The 14,447-nt window shown below is 42.5% G+C and overlaps 1 protein-coding gene across 2 annotated transcripts in view; it reads right to left on the bottom strand.

The window, feature by feature from the left end:
- Positions 1 to 9,232: 9,232 nt before the first annotated feature.
- DNAAF10 (dynein axonemal assembly factor 10) overlaps positions 9,233 to 14,447 on the bottom strand; it is a 32,687-nt gene continuing 27,472 nt past the window's right edge. For both annotated transcript variants that reach the window (XM_004369257.2, XM_023733148.1), the window contains exons 7-8: positions 12,529 to 12,626; positions 9,233 to 10,538 (exon numbers count right to left, since the gene is read on the bottom strand). In XM_004369257.2, coding sequence (XP_004369314.1) covers positions 10,331 to 10,538; positions 12,529 to 12,626 — 306 coding nt within the window. In that variant the 3' untranslated portion in view covers positions 9,233 to 10,330. The remainder of the gene's footprint in view (positions 10,539 to 12,528; positions 12,627 to 14,447) is intronic.

The following is a 14,447-nucleotide window of genomic DNA, read 5'->3' as shown; positions in this document are numbered from 1 at the left end:
AGAACACAAAGGCAAGCACTCGAAAACATGCTGCAGAACGCCTAGTTCCTGAGCCAGCTGCATCTGCCTGTGCTGTACTGGAGCTACAAAAAGAAGACAAGTAGGAAGAGAGGGTGACTTTGCACTTATTTTTCTCCAGTCCCAAGGACACAACGAAAACAGACACTTTCAGCTTGAGGTTTTGCTGCCAGGATTCCAGAAAGGCTTGTCACGATGCCCTACCCAACTGTGCATTCATTATTTCTTAGGAATCTCAGGTCTAGAGGCACTTTCCACAACCCGGTTAGACCCCATCAGCATCCTAATCTTCTGAGAGGGAGGTCTCTTGGTTTGATTTCATCAAAGTTGCGCGTCCTGGTTGGATCCATAAGGATGCGTCACTTAGACATTACTCACCCAGAGTTTTGTGGAAAGACAAAAAGAACCATCCAAACACATTCCAAAGCAGAAGCCACATCTGCTGGGCCCTGGAGCAAGGAAGATTCTGGACCTCCATGCTTAGGATTCCCTTCTCAGTGTCAACACACATGCTTCTAAATACCTGTGAGACAAGCCTTGGATGCTGGTCGTTCCTGTATGTGTGAGGTTAGTTGGGAAATAGGAGTGGAGGGGAGAGTGTGAGGATTAAAGCAAAAAAAGGTGAGGTGAACTGGAAGGTAGGGGTGAAGATGTGTTCAGTAATTCTTTATTGTGATCTTTCACTTGGTCTTACACAATCTATGGGAATCCTTAAGGTTTGAATTAATGACACCTCCCTCCAGAAGGGATTTGCGTTTACTTACTCCTGGAGTCATGCATGTTACCAATAGAGGCTGGCTTTACCCTCCTTAATGAGGGTACGTGTCCAGGTGCGTTGATTGGATCCACGATCAATGCCCATGGGAGCAGCAGTCAAGAAATCAAACAATGCACTGCACTGGACAAATCTGCTGCAAAAGACACCTTTCAAGTGTTAAAAAGCAAAGATGTCACTTTAAGGACTAACGTGTGCTTGACCCAAGCCATGGTGCTTTCAATCACCTATATACATGTGAAAGCTGGACAAGGAATAAGGAAAACCAAAGAAGAATTAATGCCTTCTCATTATGGTGTTGGCAAAGAATATTGAACATACCATGGACTACCAGAAGAAGGAATAAATCTGTCTTAGCAGAAGTACAGCCAGAATGCTCATTAGAAGTGGGGATGACGAGACTACGTCTCACATACGTTGGACATGTTATCAGGAGGGATCAGTCCCCGGAGAAGGACATCATGCTTGGTAAAGTAGAGGTCAGTGAAAAAGAGGAAGACCCTCAACAGGATGGACTGACACAGTGCAACAATGGGCTCGAGCATAACAACGATTGTGAGGATGGCACAGGACCAGGCTGCGTTTCGTTCTGTTGTACATAAGGTCGCTATGAGTTGGAACCAACTCGATGGCACCTAATAACAATTCCTGGAGTCATGTGTGTTACCAACAGAGGATGGCTTTACCCTCCTTAATGAGGGTACACCTTAGCTTCCGATCCCTGCTTTTATAGCTGGCATTGGCATTTATCCCCCAAGTACCATCAGCTTTGCAGTTTGCTCATCAGTCATGATTCTAGCTTTAGCTCACTACGTGTGTTTAGTTCACTATGTGTGTTTGTTGTTGTTTTGGTTTGATATTTACTTCTTTGGAAACTTCCCTTTGTTTCTAATGGGAGCTGCATGTCCATATTAAAGAGCATGTTCTAACCAAGATCTAATGCCACAGTAGTGTATTACTTCAGAGCATCTTGTTCCCCAAACTCCCAGAAGCAGAACTGACCTCTTCCCATTCTAGCTTCATCATTAAGATGTGTTACTAAGGCTTTAAGGAGCCCTGATGGTGCAGTGGTTAACTGCTCAGCTGCTAACTGAAAAGTCGGCAGTTTGAACCCACCAGCTGCTCTTTGAGAGAAAGATACAGCAGTCTGCTTCTGGAAAGATTATAAGCTTGGAAACCCTGTGCAGCATTTCTACTAAGTCTTATATTGTCTCTATGAGTTGAAATCGACTCAATGGCAATGAGTTTAGTTTTGGGTACTATGGCTTTACATCTGGTTGGCCTATCCCACATTTGGGTGCTGGATAGACCTAGCCTACGGGTGGTGGCACACTTGGTACAAGCAGAGCTCTGCTGGAAACGGGACTGGTACCGCTTTCTCTGACCACAGACTCCATGCATTTTTTTTTTGTGCCAGGGGTTTGGCACAATTAACTATTAAATATGACTTTCCCTTTCGGAGTTTCTAGCATGTCTTTCAAACTACACAGGCTTCTTCCTCTGCCCCAAAGATTCTGATACACGCCCAGGGATGGGTATAATACAATTCCATTAATGGGATCATATTGTACTTATTCTGCAGCTTGCTTTTTATTTAATAAAATATCATATTACATATCAGTACTCTTAGTCACCTCATTCTTTCATAGCTACAGCTTAGAGTGGTCACATAACTACTTTCTGGCTAATGAAGTGTAAGTGGAATTGTTGTGTGGGACATCCTGGAATACTGCTTACTGGGAGAGAAGACACTTTCTGTCTTTCTGCCTTTATTCCTTTTGCAAACATGCATAGTGGTTTGATGACTGGAGTTCCAGCAGCCATCCTGGACCATGAAGTGACCTTGAGGATAGAAACCATGCACTAGGAATTGGGGAGAAGAAAGAAAGAGGGAGCCGAACTCATGGAGAGCCATCATGTTGCTGTTGTTGTTAGTTAGTTGCCGTCAAATTGATTCCGACTCATGGCGACCCTGTATGCGCAAGGGAGAACTGCTCCATAGGGTTTTCAAGGCTGTCACCTTTTAGAAGCAATCATCAAGCCTATCTTCTGAGGCACCTCTGGGTGGGTTCAAACTGCCAATCTTTTGGGTAGTATTCAAGCACTTAATTATTTGTGCTGCCCAAGGACTCCTGAGAGCCCCCATAACCCATTGTGGTCGAGTCAATTCCAACTCATAGCGACCCTATAGGACAGAGTAGAACTGGCCCATAGGATTTCCAAGGAGTGGCTGGTGGATTCCAACTGCCGACCTTTTGGTTAGCAGCCAAGCTCTTAACCACCACGCCACAAGGGCTCCAAGAGCCACCATACCAACCTTAAATGGCCTACATCTTAACTTTCACTATATCAAAGAATAAAACCACTATTTTCTGGATTCTTGTTACATGCAGCTGAATAAATTCCGCAATGGCACAGTGCTCCTTTCAATCATTTAACCAATAAACTAGTCTTTAGTGAGCCCTGGTGGTGCAGTAGCTAAGTGCTCAGCTGCTAACGGAAAGGTCAGTGGTTAAAACCCACCAGTCGCTCCGTGGGGAAAGATGTGGCAGTCTGCTTCCATAAAGCTTACAGCCTAGAAACACATCTGAGGAGTTCTACACTGTCCTATAGGGTCATTGTGAGTTGGAATTGACTAGACGGTGATGAGTACTATGAGTCCTGTCCTGTGCTATGAGTCCAGTCATCACAACATCAGCTTTTTCAATTAGACAATTTTATTACAGTGGTGAACACCAGTGGCCAATAACCACCTGTGATTTCCTTGTTCTCAATAAGGATGTCCTTCTTGGAGGGGTCAGTGCTACCAGGTATGTGACCTTAGACACTGACTTCCCATCCCTTCTCTCCCTAATGGTGAACTCAGCCCACAGGCCAATACAGCCAACTTTAAACTCCCACCTTTGGCTCACATCAGCTGAAGAAACCAGTCTACACAAACACACACACACACACACACACACACACACATACATACACCAGTGCACACAGAAAACCAAATAGCTTCTCACAGCATCCACAAAGTCTCCTGTACTTGAAGCAGCCTTCACTCCAGCCTCTAGAATCTTCCAGAATAACCCTTCAGCCCCCTTTAGGAGAAGGCCTATCTGATTAAAAATGTAACATTCTATGGAATAAAAAATTGCAGACCTGATAATTCAAAGCTAGTATTAAATCAATGTACTTTCTGTTGGTTTGTCACTATGAGCTTTTTCAATTAGACAATTTTATCAGTGATGAACACCAGTGGCAAAATTTAGAGACTTTTGTTATAAGTTATGGTCTGCTTAGCCTAACAATCCATATATGCCATTGAATGAAGGCGATGACTGTACCCTACCAAAGATTAATGGGCCTTTATTGGCAGCTAAATCTGCTCCTTGTCCCTGGTGAGGAACAGGCAGGAATGACTTTCCTCACGTTTCCCTACAGGGCCCTTCCTGCCCATTGTAATGGCCCATCACCTCCCTCCACAGAGTCCTCCCCAAGTCAGGAACACACACCCTGCTGGTGACAGGTGTTACAGACAGTGACTGACAAGTTCTGAGTCCCAAGCCACATCCCAGTTTCCCTAGTAAATAAAAACAGTATATAAAATTCCTTTTCACCACATTAGATCCTGTACAACTTACCAAACGGAAATCAAGTGTGGCAAAAGCTCTCAGTCAACTCAATCAAACCCAGAGGGGGTCTCTGTTATGAGCAATCATTAATACATGAGTTAGTTAGCCTGCTCTAAAGGAAGAAGTAAATGGAGTCCCTAGGTAGCACCAATGGTTAAGCGCTCAACAACAAGCTGAAATGTTGGCAGCTCGAATTCACCCAGAGGCACCTTGGAAGACAGATCTGCTTCTGAAAACCCTATGGAACAGTTCAACTCTGCACATGTGGGGTTGCCATGAGTCGCGATCAGCTCAACGGCAACTGACAACAGCAGGGGAAGGAGTATTGGATTGTAGTCACAGCCCTGCTGTATTCTAACAGCATTACCTTAGCCAGATCACGAACTGTTCTGAGCCTCCGTTTCCTCATCAGTTGTGGCTGTTGTGAGCTGCGGTCAAGCTGGCCCATTCACAGGGGAAGGAAACATTGCCCTGCCCTGCGCCATCCCCATGATGGTTAAGGGTCAGACTATCGTGCTCCTTAGCGTTAGCACTGGCTGATTTTTGGAAGTAGATCACCATGTCTTTCTTCCTATAATCTCTACTTTCTAGAATTATAATAATTAGGTTTAAAAAGTGTATGTTAACTCCTCTGGCACACAGAAGATACTCAGAAAAGGTGAGTTGACTCTGAATCTATTAAATTGGTTGACCTGACAAGCCCTGTGTCACAGGTGGTGGCAGGAGCCTCTGCTTCACCCTCCAGGACAACATTTTATTATTGCTTTTCCTCCTTAACCTTGTTGGGAGGCCTGCTTTTGGACTCATTAATGGTCAGTGGTCAGAATCTTTCTTTCTCTCTGAATTTTGCAGTAGGACAAGCAGGCAAGTCTTCCGTGTTTGACGGCAAAGATGGTGCCACCTGTATTAAGCCAGATTACAAGCAACGAGTGCAGATACCTTAGTGCCTTTCCTTGTTTTTATGCTCCTAATAGCATCCCTCCCCACCTCTCCACCACACGCACAGAATTTAGCAACTCCAGGTAGATCCACAGAGGTCAGAGGACAATATTCAGGCTCATAAAGGTGGGAGTAAGGTGACCAACTCATCCAGGTTTACCTGGGACTTTCCTGGCTTTCTCACTAAAAGTCCAGCATTCCAGGAGCCCCTCAGTCCTGGGAAAACCACGATAGTTGGTCATGTTAGGTGTGTGGATTTCTTAGGTGTGTTGTCTGCTAAGCGGGCCTCGCGACTGTCGACACCACTTGACTCATTTAATTCCACTGCCCGCCATGGACTCCAGGGATCTCTCCTCCCTGGGGACCCGCACCAGGGTCACCTGAGCGCTCCTGCCTCAGGCTCACCGGGCCTGGTAAATAACAGTCCAGGCCGAGGGACCAACCCCTCGCAAGGCCCCCTTTCCCCAACGCAGTCGGGCAGTTAGACAGGGGCTGGCACTAATTAACAAGTTCCATTTTTATCCTCGCTTTCCCAGGTTGCTCCTGCAAGAACTGTGAGGACAGGGAGGCCCCTGGCCCAGAACTGTGCCCGGTCTCCCCTGCTGGTTACTAATGAGAGCCTCTGTGGACTGAGGCCCACAGTTGTTACTGTGCTGACTCCTGGGAGTGATTTCTCCTTTGGTGATGTTTGCCCTTGTATCCAACATCAAATAATTACTCAGCACCCACACTAGGCACAGGGCCTTGTACTATGCCTCTGCCCTTAGGGAGGCTGCCATCTTTGTTTATATATCCTCTTAAGAGTTCTGCCCACAGCCATTCTGGGGACTATTTTCCACGTACTCACTCTGCATGTTCTCCTCTCATCTGATCATACTGTTCTCACAACAGTGACTCTTTAGATTTGAGGGAGGCTTTATCAGTCTTCAGGAGCCCTGGTGGCACAGTGGTTAAGCGCTTAGCTGCTAACCAAAAGATCAGCAGTGTGAATCCACCAGCTGCTCCTTGGAAACCCCATGGGGCAGTTCTACTCTGTCCTATAAGGTCACTATGAGTCCGAATTGACTCAACAGCAATGGGTTTTTTACCAATCTTCAGAGTCCCTGGATGGGGCAAACTGTTAATGCACTCAGCTGATAACTGAAAGGTTGGTGGTTCAAGTTGACCCAGAGGCACCTCATAAAAAAGGCCTGGCGATCTTCTTCCAAAAAATCAGCCTTTAAAAACCCCACGGAGTTTTTATTTATACTAGTGCTTCTGCTTTTCTGATTGAACCCTTGACTGATACACCAACCCAAATCCTTCTCATAGATCCCTCTTTAGTAAAGTTATCCAGATTCCATTTCTGTTGCTTAAGCTAAAAAAAATCTCATACTATACACATTAGAGGACAGACAGATGACAGACTGATAGCTGTCATTAAGTTCACTCCGACTTAGGGTGACCTTATGTTCAACAGTAAGAAATGCTGCCCGGTCCTGCATCATCCTCACAGCTTCCACCTATATATAAAAGATGAGATTAAAGGTTTGATTTCTAGAGATGGACAAACACAGGGTTCCAATCTTGGATCTCTTACTTGCTGGCTGTGTGACTTTGGGCAACTTTCTTAACCTCTTGAAGCCTGTTTTCTTATTTGTAAATGTGGATGAGAATAATATTTATCTCAAAGGCTTGTGGTGAGGATTCAAGGATATACACGAGACCCACTTAGCACAGTGCCTGGCACATAGTAAGTGCTCAATAAATATTAGCTGCTATTAGTATTATTATTGTCAATAGTATTACCTTAATGAAGATGGTCCTGATCATGTCTCTCTAGGGATATGCTAATGGCTACTCTTCACTGCTTTCTTTACCGAACAGTGAGAAACAGAATGAGGCTTCTGACATTTCCCTCATCATCTAAGAAGCTTTACAGATCAGATTTGGACAATCCATAGCATGCCCTAAGTGGCCTTTAATGGATTAGCAGACACTGTGGCCACCAGGACTCCCCTGCTGAGACTTCTGGGTCTTAGAGTTTCTTTAGCCTGCGACCTACCAGGTGTTCAGGGATCCCCAGGTGAGCTGACATAGAATTACCCCTTGTCCACTGTCCCTGAGCCTTGGCTCAATGCGTGTGCTGAGACTCACACTCCAGGCCAGGGTTCCACAGGGTTCCCAAGCTGCTTACTGCAGGCCCAGACTCCCTCTGCCTATGAATGTTATTTTTCACCAGATAAGGGATGTACTCAGCCCCGATCAAACGCTTGTTTATCTACAGGGTGTTGTGAGCCTGTTCCTCCCTGGTAGTTTATTTGCTTGCGTTATCACCTCTGACGGTGGCGTTGTTTGCACACCTGTTCTCAGTTTCTGGCTTGCTAAACTGAAGCAGTGTCCTGGCTGCCCAGAGGGCATGAGTGCTGAGGGGCCTGGGGAGGTGCACAGAGAGGCAGGGACTAGGCCATTAAGAGACACAGTGCCTGTGTGTGTCTCCAAAAGAGATCTGGGTGCAGCTGATTCTAACGTCTCTTCCAGCGCCAACATTCTGATTTACTTTAAAAAGCCTAGATATGAGCACTCTTAGGGATCAGGAAGAAAGGCTGAAGACTTAAAATGAGGAGCATGAAGTACCAGTTTCGTCAGCCTCCTGTGCGAGGGAGACCTGTCTCTTTTGACCACACTGTTGATTTTTAGTTGCTTGTTTTAGCTCCAAAGGGGGGCAGAGGGAAGGTTCCTCCTCATTAACTTGTTAGCTTTTACAATTAATGACTATATCCCATGCAAATCTAGAGCAAGGAAGGTGGGGAGAAGGTCTAGAATTTTTGTAGGAAGTTGAGTGACGATATAAATAAATCCATACTTTGGGAAATACTTTTTACATACTATGTAGTGTTACCATATACCAAGTGCTTCTTTCTATAAAGCACTCACATTTTGGGAAGAAATGTCTGTAAGATTGTCTTTCTCAAGGTCCAGTTTGACTTGTGCGCCTCCTGAGAATTAAACAGTCAAGATTTTTCCAGTTGTATGTGCAAAGCACAATCCACATTCTTCTATGAGGAAAGGTGTGCAATGCCAACATTTCCCACAAGGGGACAGAGCACGACTGGATCTTCAGTTAAAACAAAGATGTGGGCTCCAGAATGCACACCCTAGGAGAGAATGCCTTCTTTCCTGGGGAAAGACAAGTCACTAAAAGTTAAGAGGCAGAGCTGCTATTGCCTTGGGTATTACTGAATTGTACATCTCATGAAGCCCTAAGTATTTGCCAGAAACTTTTTTGGCTGTTCTCAAGCAGAAAAAGGATGAAATAGTTTTTGTGTGTGTGTGTGTGTGTGTGTATGTGTGTGTTGGACAATCCTCAGACATTAACAGAAACAAATTATTTTTCTTGTAAACACATACAATTTACCCATCTAAATCACTCAAGTATTTAGGAGGCCACAGAATATACTGTCCTATCTTCAAGTTTAATTTTGTGAGTTTACAGACATGCATGAGGTAAAGAGCTCTATTTATGTTCTACTGCATGTGTCTTTGGACTGCATCTGGATGGAAATAGTGCTTAGGACTGGAAATAAATTATAATTAAATAGAAATAAATTCACCAAACATGAACTTTAGGATTGAAGAGCAATCAGACTTTTTAGTGGGAAATGTATGACATTTCCCTTTCATATTTTTTGTACTGGGCTGGCTTCCATTTTCCTTTGCAAATTCAAAAAAACAAAAACCCACACACAGCAGGGATCAGCTTTAAGGTTCAATTTAATTTTTTACTTTTGTAATAATGTTCAAAGCATTGTTCTATAAAAGATTTTGGAAATTAAAAAAAAAAAAAGTTAACCTTCTTGAACTTAATACTCCAAACAAGTAACTCTCCACAAACCCCTGAAATCACACAAAATTACATATTATGTTTTAGGTGGCAAGGTTTGAGTCCACCCAGAAGAACCTCAGAAGAAAGGCCTGGTGATCTACTTCTAAAAAATCAGCCATTAAAACCCTGTGGAGCACAGTTCTACTCTGATACACGTGGAGTCGCCATGAGTCGAAATCTACTAGACCGCAACTAACTTAGTCTCTTGAATGGAGGTGGGAGAAGGTAGGCTTAATGAAAGAGTGAATACCTCTGAAGGCTTAGCCAAAAATGGGGTGAACATTAAAGAAACAAGGTGAATTAACTGGTACTCATTAAGAACTCATAAAGCAAACAGAAGTGACAGAGTTGGCTTTATTACTACTGTTAACAGAATCGAAGCCTTCGCAGATTTCAAAAAAGTTTATTCATAAGATATATAAAAAGGATTGACAAAAAATAACGCCATAAAGCCCCCACAACCTTGTACATCTCAACAGTATCACTTGCCACAGTCAACAATCAAAAGTCTCACTAACTCAATTCCCTGTACTTTCACGAAAAAAGAGGTCTCTGTGAATCACAGGATTTCATATTATCAGTTATCCTGCTGAAAACAGTTACCCAAATTTAGTCTGACAGTGCTATTCTGAAATTTTGTAATATTCTGTACAGAAACTTCCTGACACTGAAATCTCTCAGAGTTTACTTCTGAAGGTAAATACACAGTTGTTTTCTCAAGGCAAACTGTTTTAAACAAAATTAAATAATCCTTATCGCAACACTGTAAACACTAAGGTGCAATACAGGTGTCAAGATAAAATATGGAACTTTGGAGATGCAGCACTAGTTAAAAATATGTGTACATATAGACAACAACTGTCTTTTAGTGGAAATGGAGGGGAGAGGAGAGAGCTGGCTCTGGAGAGCGGTGCCCCACGCCCAGCAGCAAGTCAGTCAGGCAGGTCACTCTGACAGCCCTTGGTGTTTCACACCCGCGCACAGGAGCACGCCCAGTTTGCGTCTGGGACTTTTTTCATCAAAGCCCAACTTTGTTCAGTCAGAGGTTCCCAGAACATATCTTACATTCCATGAGAGTTCCTCTGGAAGCTCTCAAGTCCAAAATCTTGATCAAATTTTGTGGAGTTTTGTAACAATCAGTACTCTCACCATTTGGTCAAATGAACTACAGATGCAGAGGCCCCTTTTGTCTGGACTCCAGTCCAAACTTGAAATGGGCTGGGTAGACAACGTCACGTTCTGCAGGAGGCTGACGGAGCCCGCGACTCCCATCTCCACACCCTCGGAGTCTTTCTTTGACCGCTGAATAGGGTATTCACTGAAAAACAAGATCCAAGGGGTAAGAAGGGATAAATCTTAGCATTCGCCATTTTATTTTCATACAAATACTGAACTGATACTTAAAGAATCTTTCTAATTTTTCAGTTATATGCAAATAAAGACACACTGTTTCAAGCTCAATGTTATGCCCAAAACATCTCCTAAAAGTGTGAGGCAGAAAAGTGTGCGGCCTACTGGAAAATTTTTAACACCATTTCTGTTTAGGATACGTCTGTATTTTCTCTTTTACTATGAAAGCTCTAGACTGATCTAGCATTCTTTAATAAGTTTACTTGTCCCTTGGAGCCCTGCTTTTCAAAACCCACTCTAGCTTGGAAAGGGAGCTAACAGAGAAGTATTGTGTAAACGTGAAATCCCAGACATACTGAAGATGGAGTTTTTCTTCTTACATTATTAATCAAACTTTCTTTTGAAATAACTTTCACTTATGGACAAGTGTTTTTTCTCTTTTCCTGAGTGATATTTTAGAGAAATATTTTTTTTTCCCTCCAATATTTTTTTTTCCCTCCAAGTTGATACTGTTTAGCTAAGGTGTTCAGAAATACTCATAACTCTCCATTTCTATCAGGCCTTTTCAAAGACATCTGGCCCCTCAGGCGTTTGGGATTCACAGAGTACAGTGCCTGGTAACACAGCTCTCACTGTTAACTCACCCTGCCTGGAGGAGGCAAAAAGCAAATGCAAAGATAAGGCTTTCCCTGGAGATCAATCAAAAGCTGTGGGCTGTTTTCTGAATAGAAGCAAGCGAAGGATCATGATGTAAAAATTTTAATTCTAACCCCTTTCCTATCTTCTAGAGATAATTAGGAGATAATATTTGAAAAAATTCCTTGGCCAAAATTTTCATACTTTAATAAAAGAAGCAAAAACCAGGGTTTCAAGTCTATGGTAAGAATGTTCCTGCTGCTGTTGTGTGCCACTGAGTCAGTTCTGACTCACAGCGACCCTATATCACAAAAGTAAAACTGCCCCACAGGGTTTCCTAGGCTGTAAATTTTTATGGGAGCAGATTGCCAGGTGTTTCTCCCATGGAGTGGCTGGTGAGCTCGAACCACAACCTTCTGGTTAGCAGCCGCTTGAGCACTTAACAATTGTGCCACCAGGCCTAGCTACTCTAATATACTGAAGATACCATTAAAATGACAAGTATACTTAGTGTGTCAAAGGATAGTGTACTAATGGACCACAACTACCACAGCCTCCACCAGACTGAGTCCACCACAACTAGATGGTGCCTGGCTGCCACCACCGATTGCTCTGACAGAGATCACTATAAAGGGTGCCGGACAGAGCTGGAGAAAAATGTAGTGCAAAATTCTGACTCACACACACACACAAAAAGGACCAGACTTACTGGTCTGATAAGAGACTGCAGAAACCCTGAGAGCACGGAGAGTATGGCCCCCAGATACCCTTAAAACGCAGTAATGAAGTCACTCCTGTGGTACACCCTTCACCCAAAGATTAGACAGGTCCACAAAATAAAACCAGAATAAAGGTCACACCAGCCCAGGGGCAAGGACTAGAAGGCAAGAGGGGACAGGAAAGCCGGTAACCAGGAACCCAAGGTTGAGAAGGGGAGAATGTTGACATGTTGTGGGATTGGCAACCAATGTCACAAAACAATATGTGTATTAACTATTTAATGAGAAACTAGTTTGGCTCTGTAAACCTTCATCTAAAGTACAATTAAAAAAAAAAAAAAAGAAGAGAGTTTTATGTTTGGGCTGATAAGCCACATGAACTAAGAAAAAAAAAAAAGGTTACTGTTTACTAAGTATAAAATAAATATATTAGCAAAAAAATAAAATGCTTAGAGAACAATAGTAACGTAATACCATGAAATTTAAAATCATATCAAAATGAACTAAGTCAAAGGAATCAAAAAAGATAAAAAGTTCAGTCTAACCCTACTTTATGTCCACAAATACCTCGAAGGTCAGCAACAAGCACTAGGAGAGACTTACTACTTCCAGAGGTGAAGGCCACCGGCACCTCCAGCAGTCAGAAAGAGCTCTCTGTTCTGTGGCAGGTGGCGGACCTGCCATACGGTAGATTTATGAGCCTAAACAGGACCAGAGACACACAGGTGGTTTATACATTTCTATGGTAAAGACTGCCCTAGAAGACAAACCCTGTAAATAAAAATTTTTTTACTACTTGAATTCCAACAGCTGTTATAAAAGTAATTAAGGTTTTTTTTTGGCACATCTCTTTACAATGGCTACAGAGATTTATAGGAACTAATCAGAAATTAGAAAAAGCATCATTCTTCTTTATTGTTTTAAGAAACATAGCTCTAGTAAATATTTAAAAAGAAAAGATGTTATCAAATTAAAAGCCCATTTAAGCTTATAGTACCACATAAATCACAAAAATGGATTTTACACATTTCAATTATTTCTAGTTCATTCTGAGGGAAAACAAAACACTCAAAAAACAAAAACATACAGTTCTTCCCAAGGAAAAAGAAAAACACTGACTGAATTTCCACTTCAAGCTCCCAGAACCTTACCCTCCATTTACTGCCACCTGATTTCTCTAGTCCGCAAAATAGGGACCTTGAGGATTTATAAACAGTGTTATGGTCATAACAAGCTAAGGCCTTTAACAGTCATATTTAAGCTAAAAGATAAAAAACAGCAACTGGAAGGTTAACAGCTTGTTAGCACCTCAATAATAGCCCGTAAATCAACCCTAACCAAAAAAGCCCACCACCATCTAGTCTATTCCAACTCACAGTGACCCTACAGGACCGAGTAAAACTGCCCCACAGGGTTTCCAAGGCAGTGAACCTTTCTGGAAACAGACTGCCACATCCTTCTCCTGTGAAGTAGCTAGTGGGTTCGAATCGCCAATCTTCTGGTTAGAAGCTGAGCACTTTAACCACTGTGCCACCAGCGCTCCCTAAATTAATCCTAGTAGCATTATATTCACTATGGGAGAACTACAGGAGGGAGAGAAGGAAAGGAGGGAGGGACAGAGGGAGAGAGATGAATGCCTTCTGATCTGTAGAAGCACTGAGAATGGCTAACTTGAGCTAACCCACACATGTACACTTAACATTTTAGTCAGTGATTAGTCTTGGCATTTGATTTTAATACTCTTTTGAGAGAATAACCACCAGTAGGTAAAAACACGTATCTTAAAATATACACTCTAAGTGTGTGAGAGCCGCCAAGATATTAGGTTCAAGCTGATGAACTTATTTTAATTTGTTTTGTACCTTAAGCTTGTTTCTTCTGGAAGTAAAGTTGATAAAACCACAAAAACAAGAGGGGAAGTGACCCCCTTAAAATACAACAGAGCCATTTACTTGACAGATTTTGCAATTACTGGGTTAACTAAATACAGTCATATGCTGCTTAATGCCCACGATACGTTCTGTGAAATAGGATGTTATGTGATTTGGATGTTGTAAGAACACCGTATTATATACAGGCAATCCCTAGGTTATGGACATCCAACTTACAGACAACTCATACTTAAGAATGGACTGCCATAAAGCCTATTATATTAAAAATTTGAGTTAAATACATACAATGGTTTTTAATAACAAATGCACACACTAGTTTGTGATGCTCCTGAAAACACTGTACGGTTTGGGAGTGTTTCTTAAGTGTTACGTCCACTACATCCTGTTCTCCGATTGAGATTTCTAAACTTTGTTATAACCTTAAGGGACTGTGGCCATACATGCAGTTAGATGTTGCCCGAATGGATGTTATCCGGCACGTGACTGCATAACAAAAAATTTTTGGAGATGACACTATTATTTACAGATAATGAGAAATGTGGTGCAAACTGTATATGAACAATTCAGTAAAGTGCTATATGTTGCTGATAGATACTTAGTATATTCTGAAATGACAAAGGCAAAACAATA

This window comes from Trichechus manatus, unplaced genomic scaffold, assembly GCF_000243295.1.
Source record: "Trichechus manatus latirostris isolate Lorelei unplaced genomic scaffold, TriManLat1.0 scaffold00004, whole genome shotgun sequence".
Taxonomy (NCBI): domain Eukaryota; kingdom Metazoa; phylum Chordata; class Mammalia; order Sirenia; family Trichechidae; genus Trichechus; species Trichechus manatus.
This window is presented reverse-complemented; position numbering and strand designations above follow the sequence as displayed.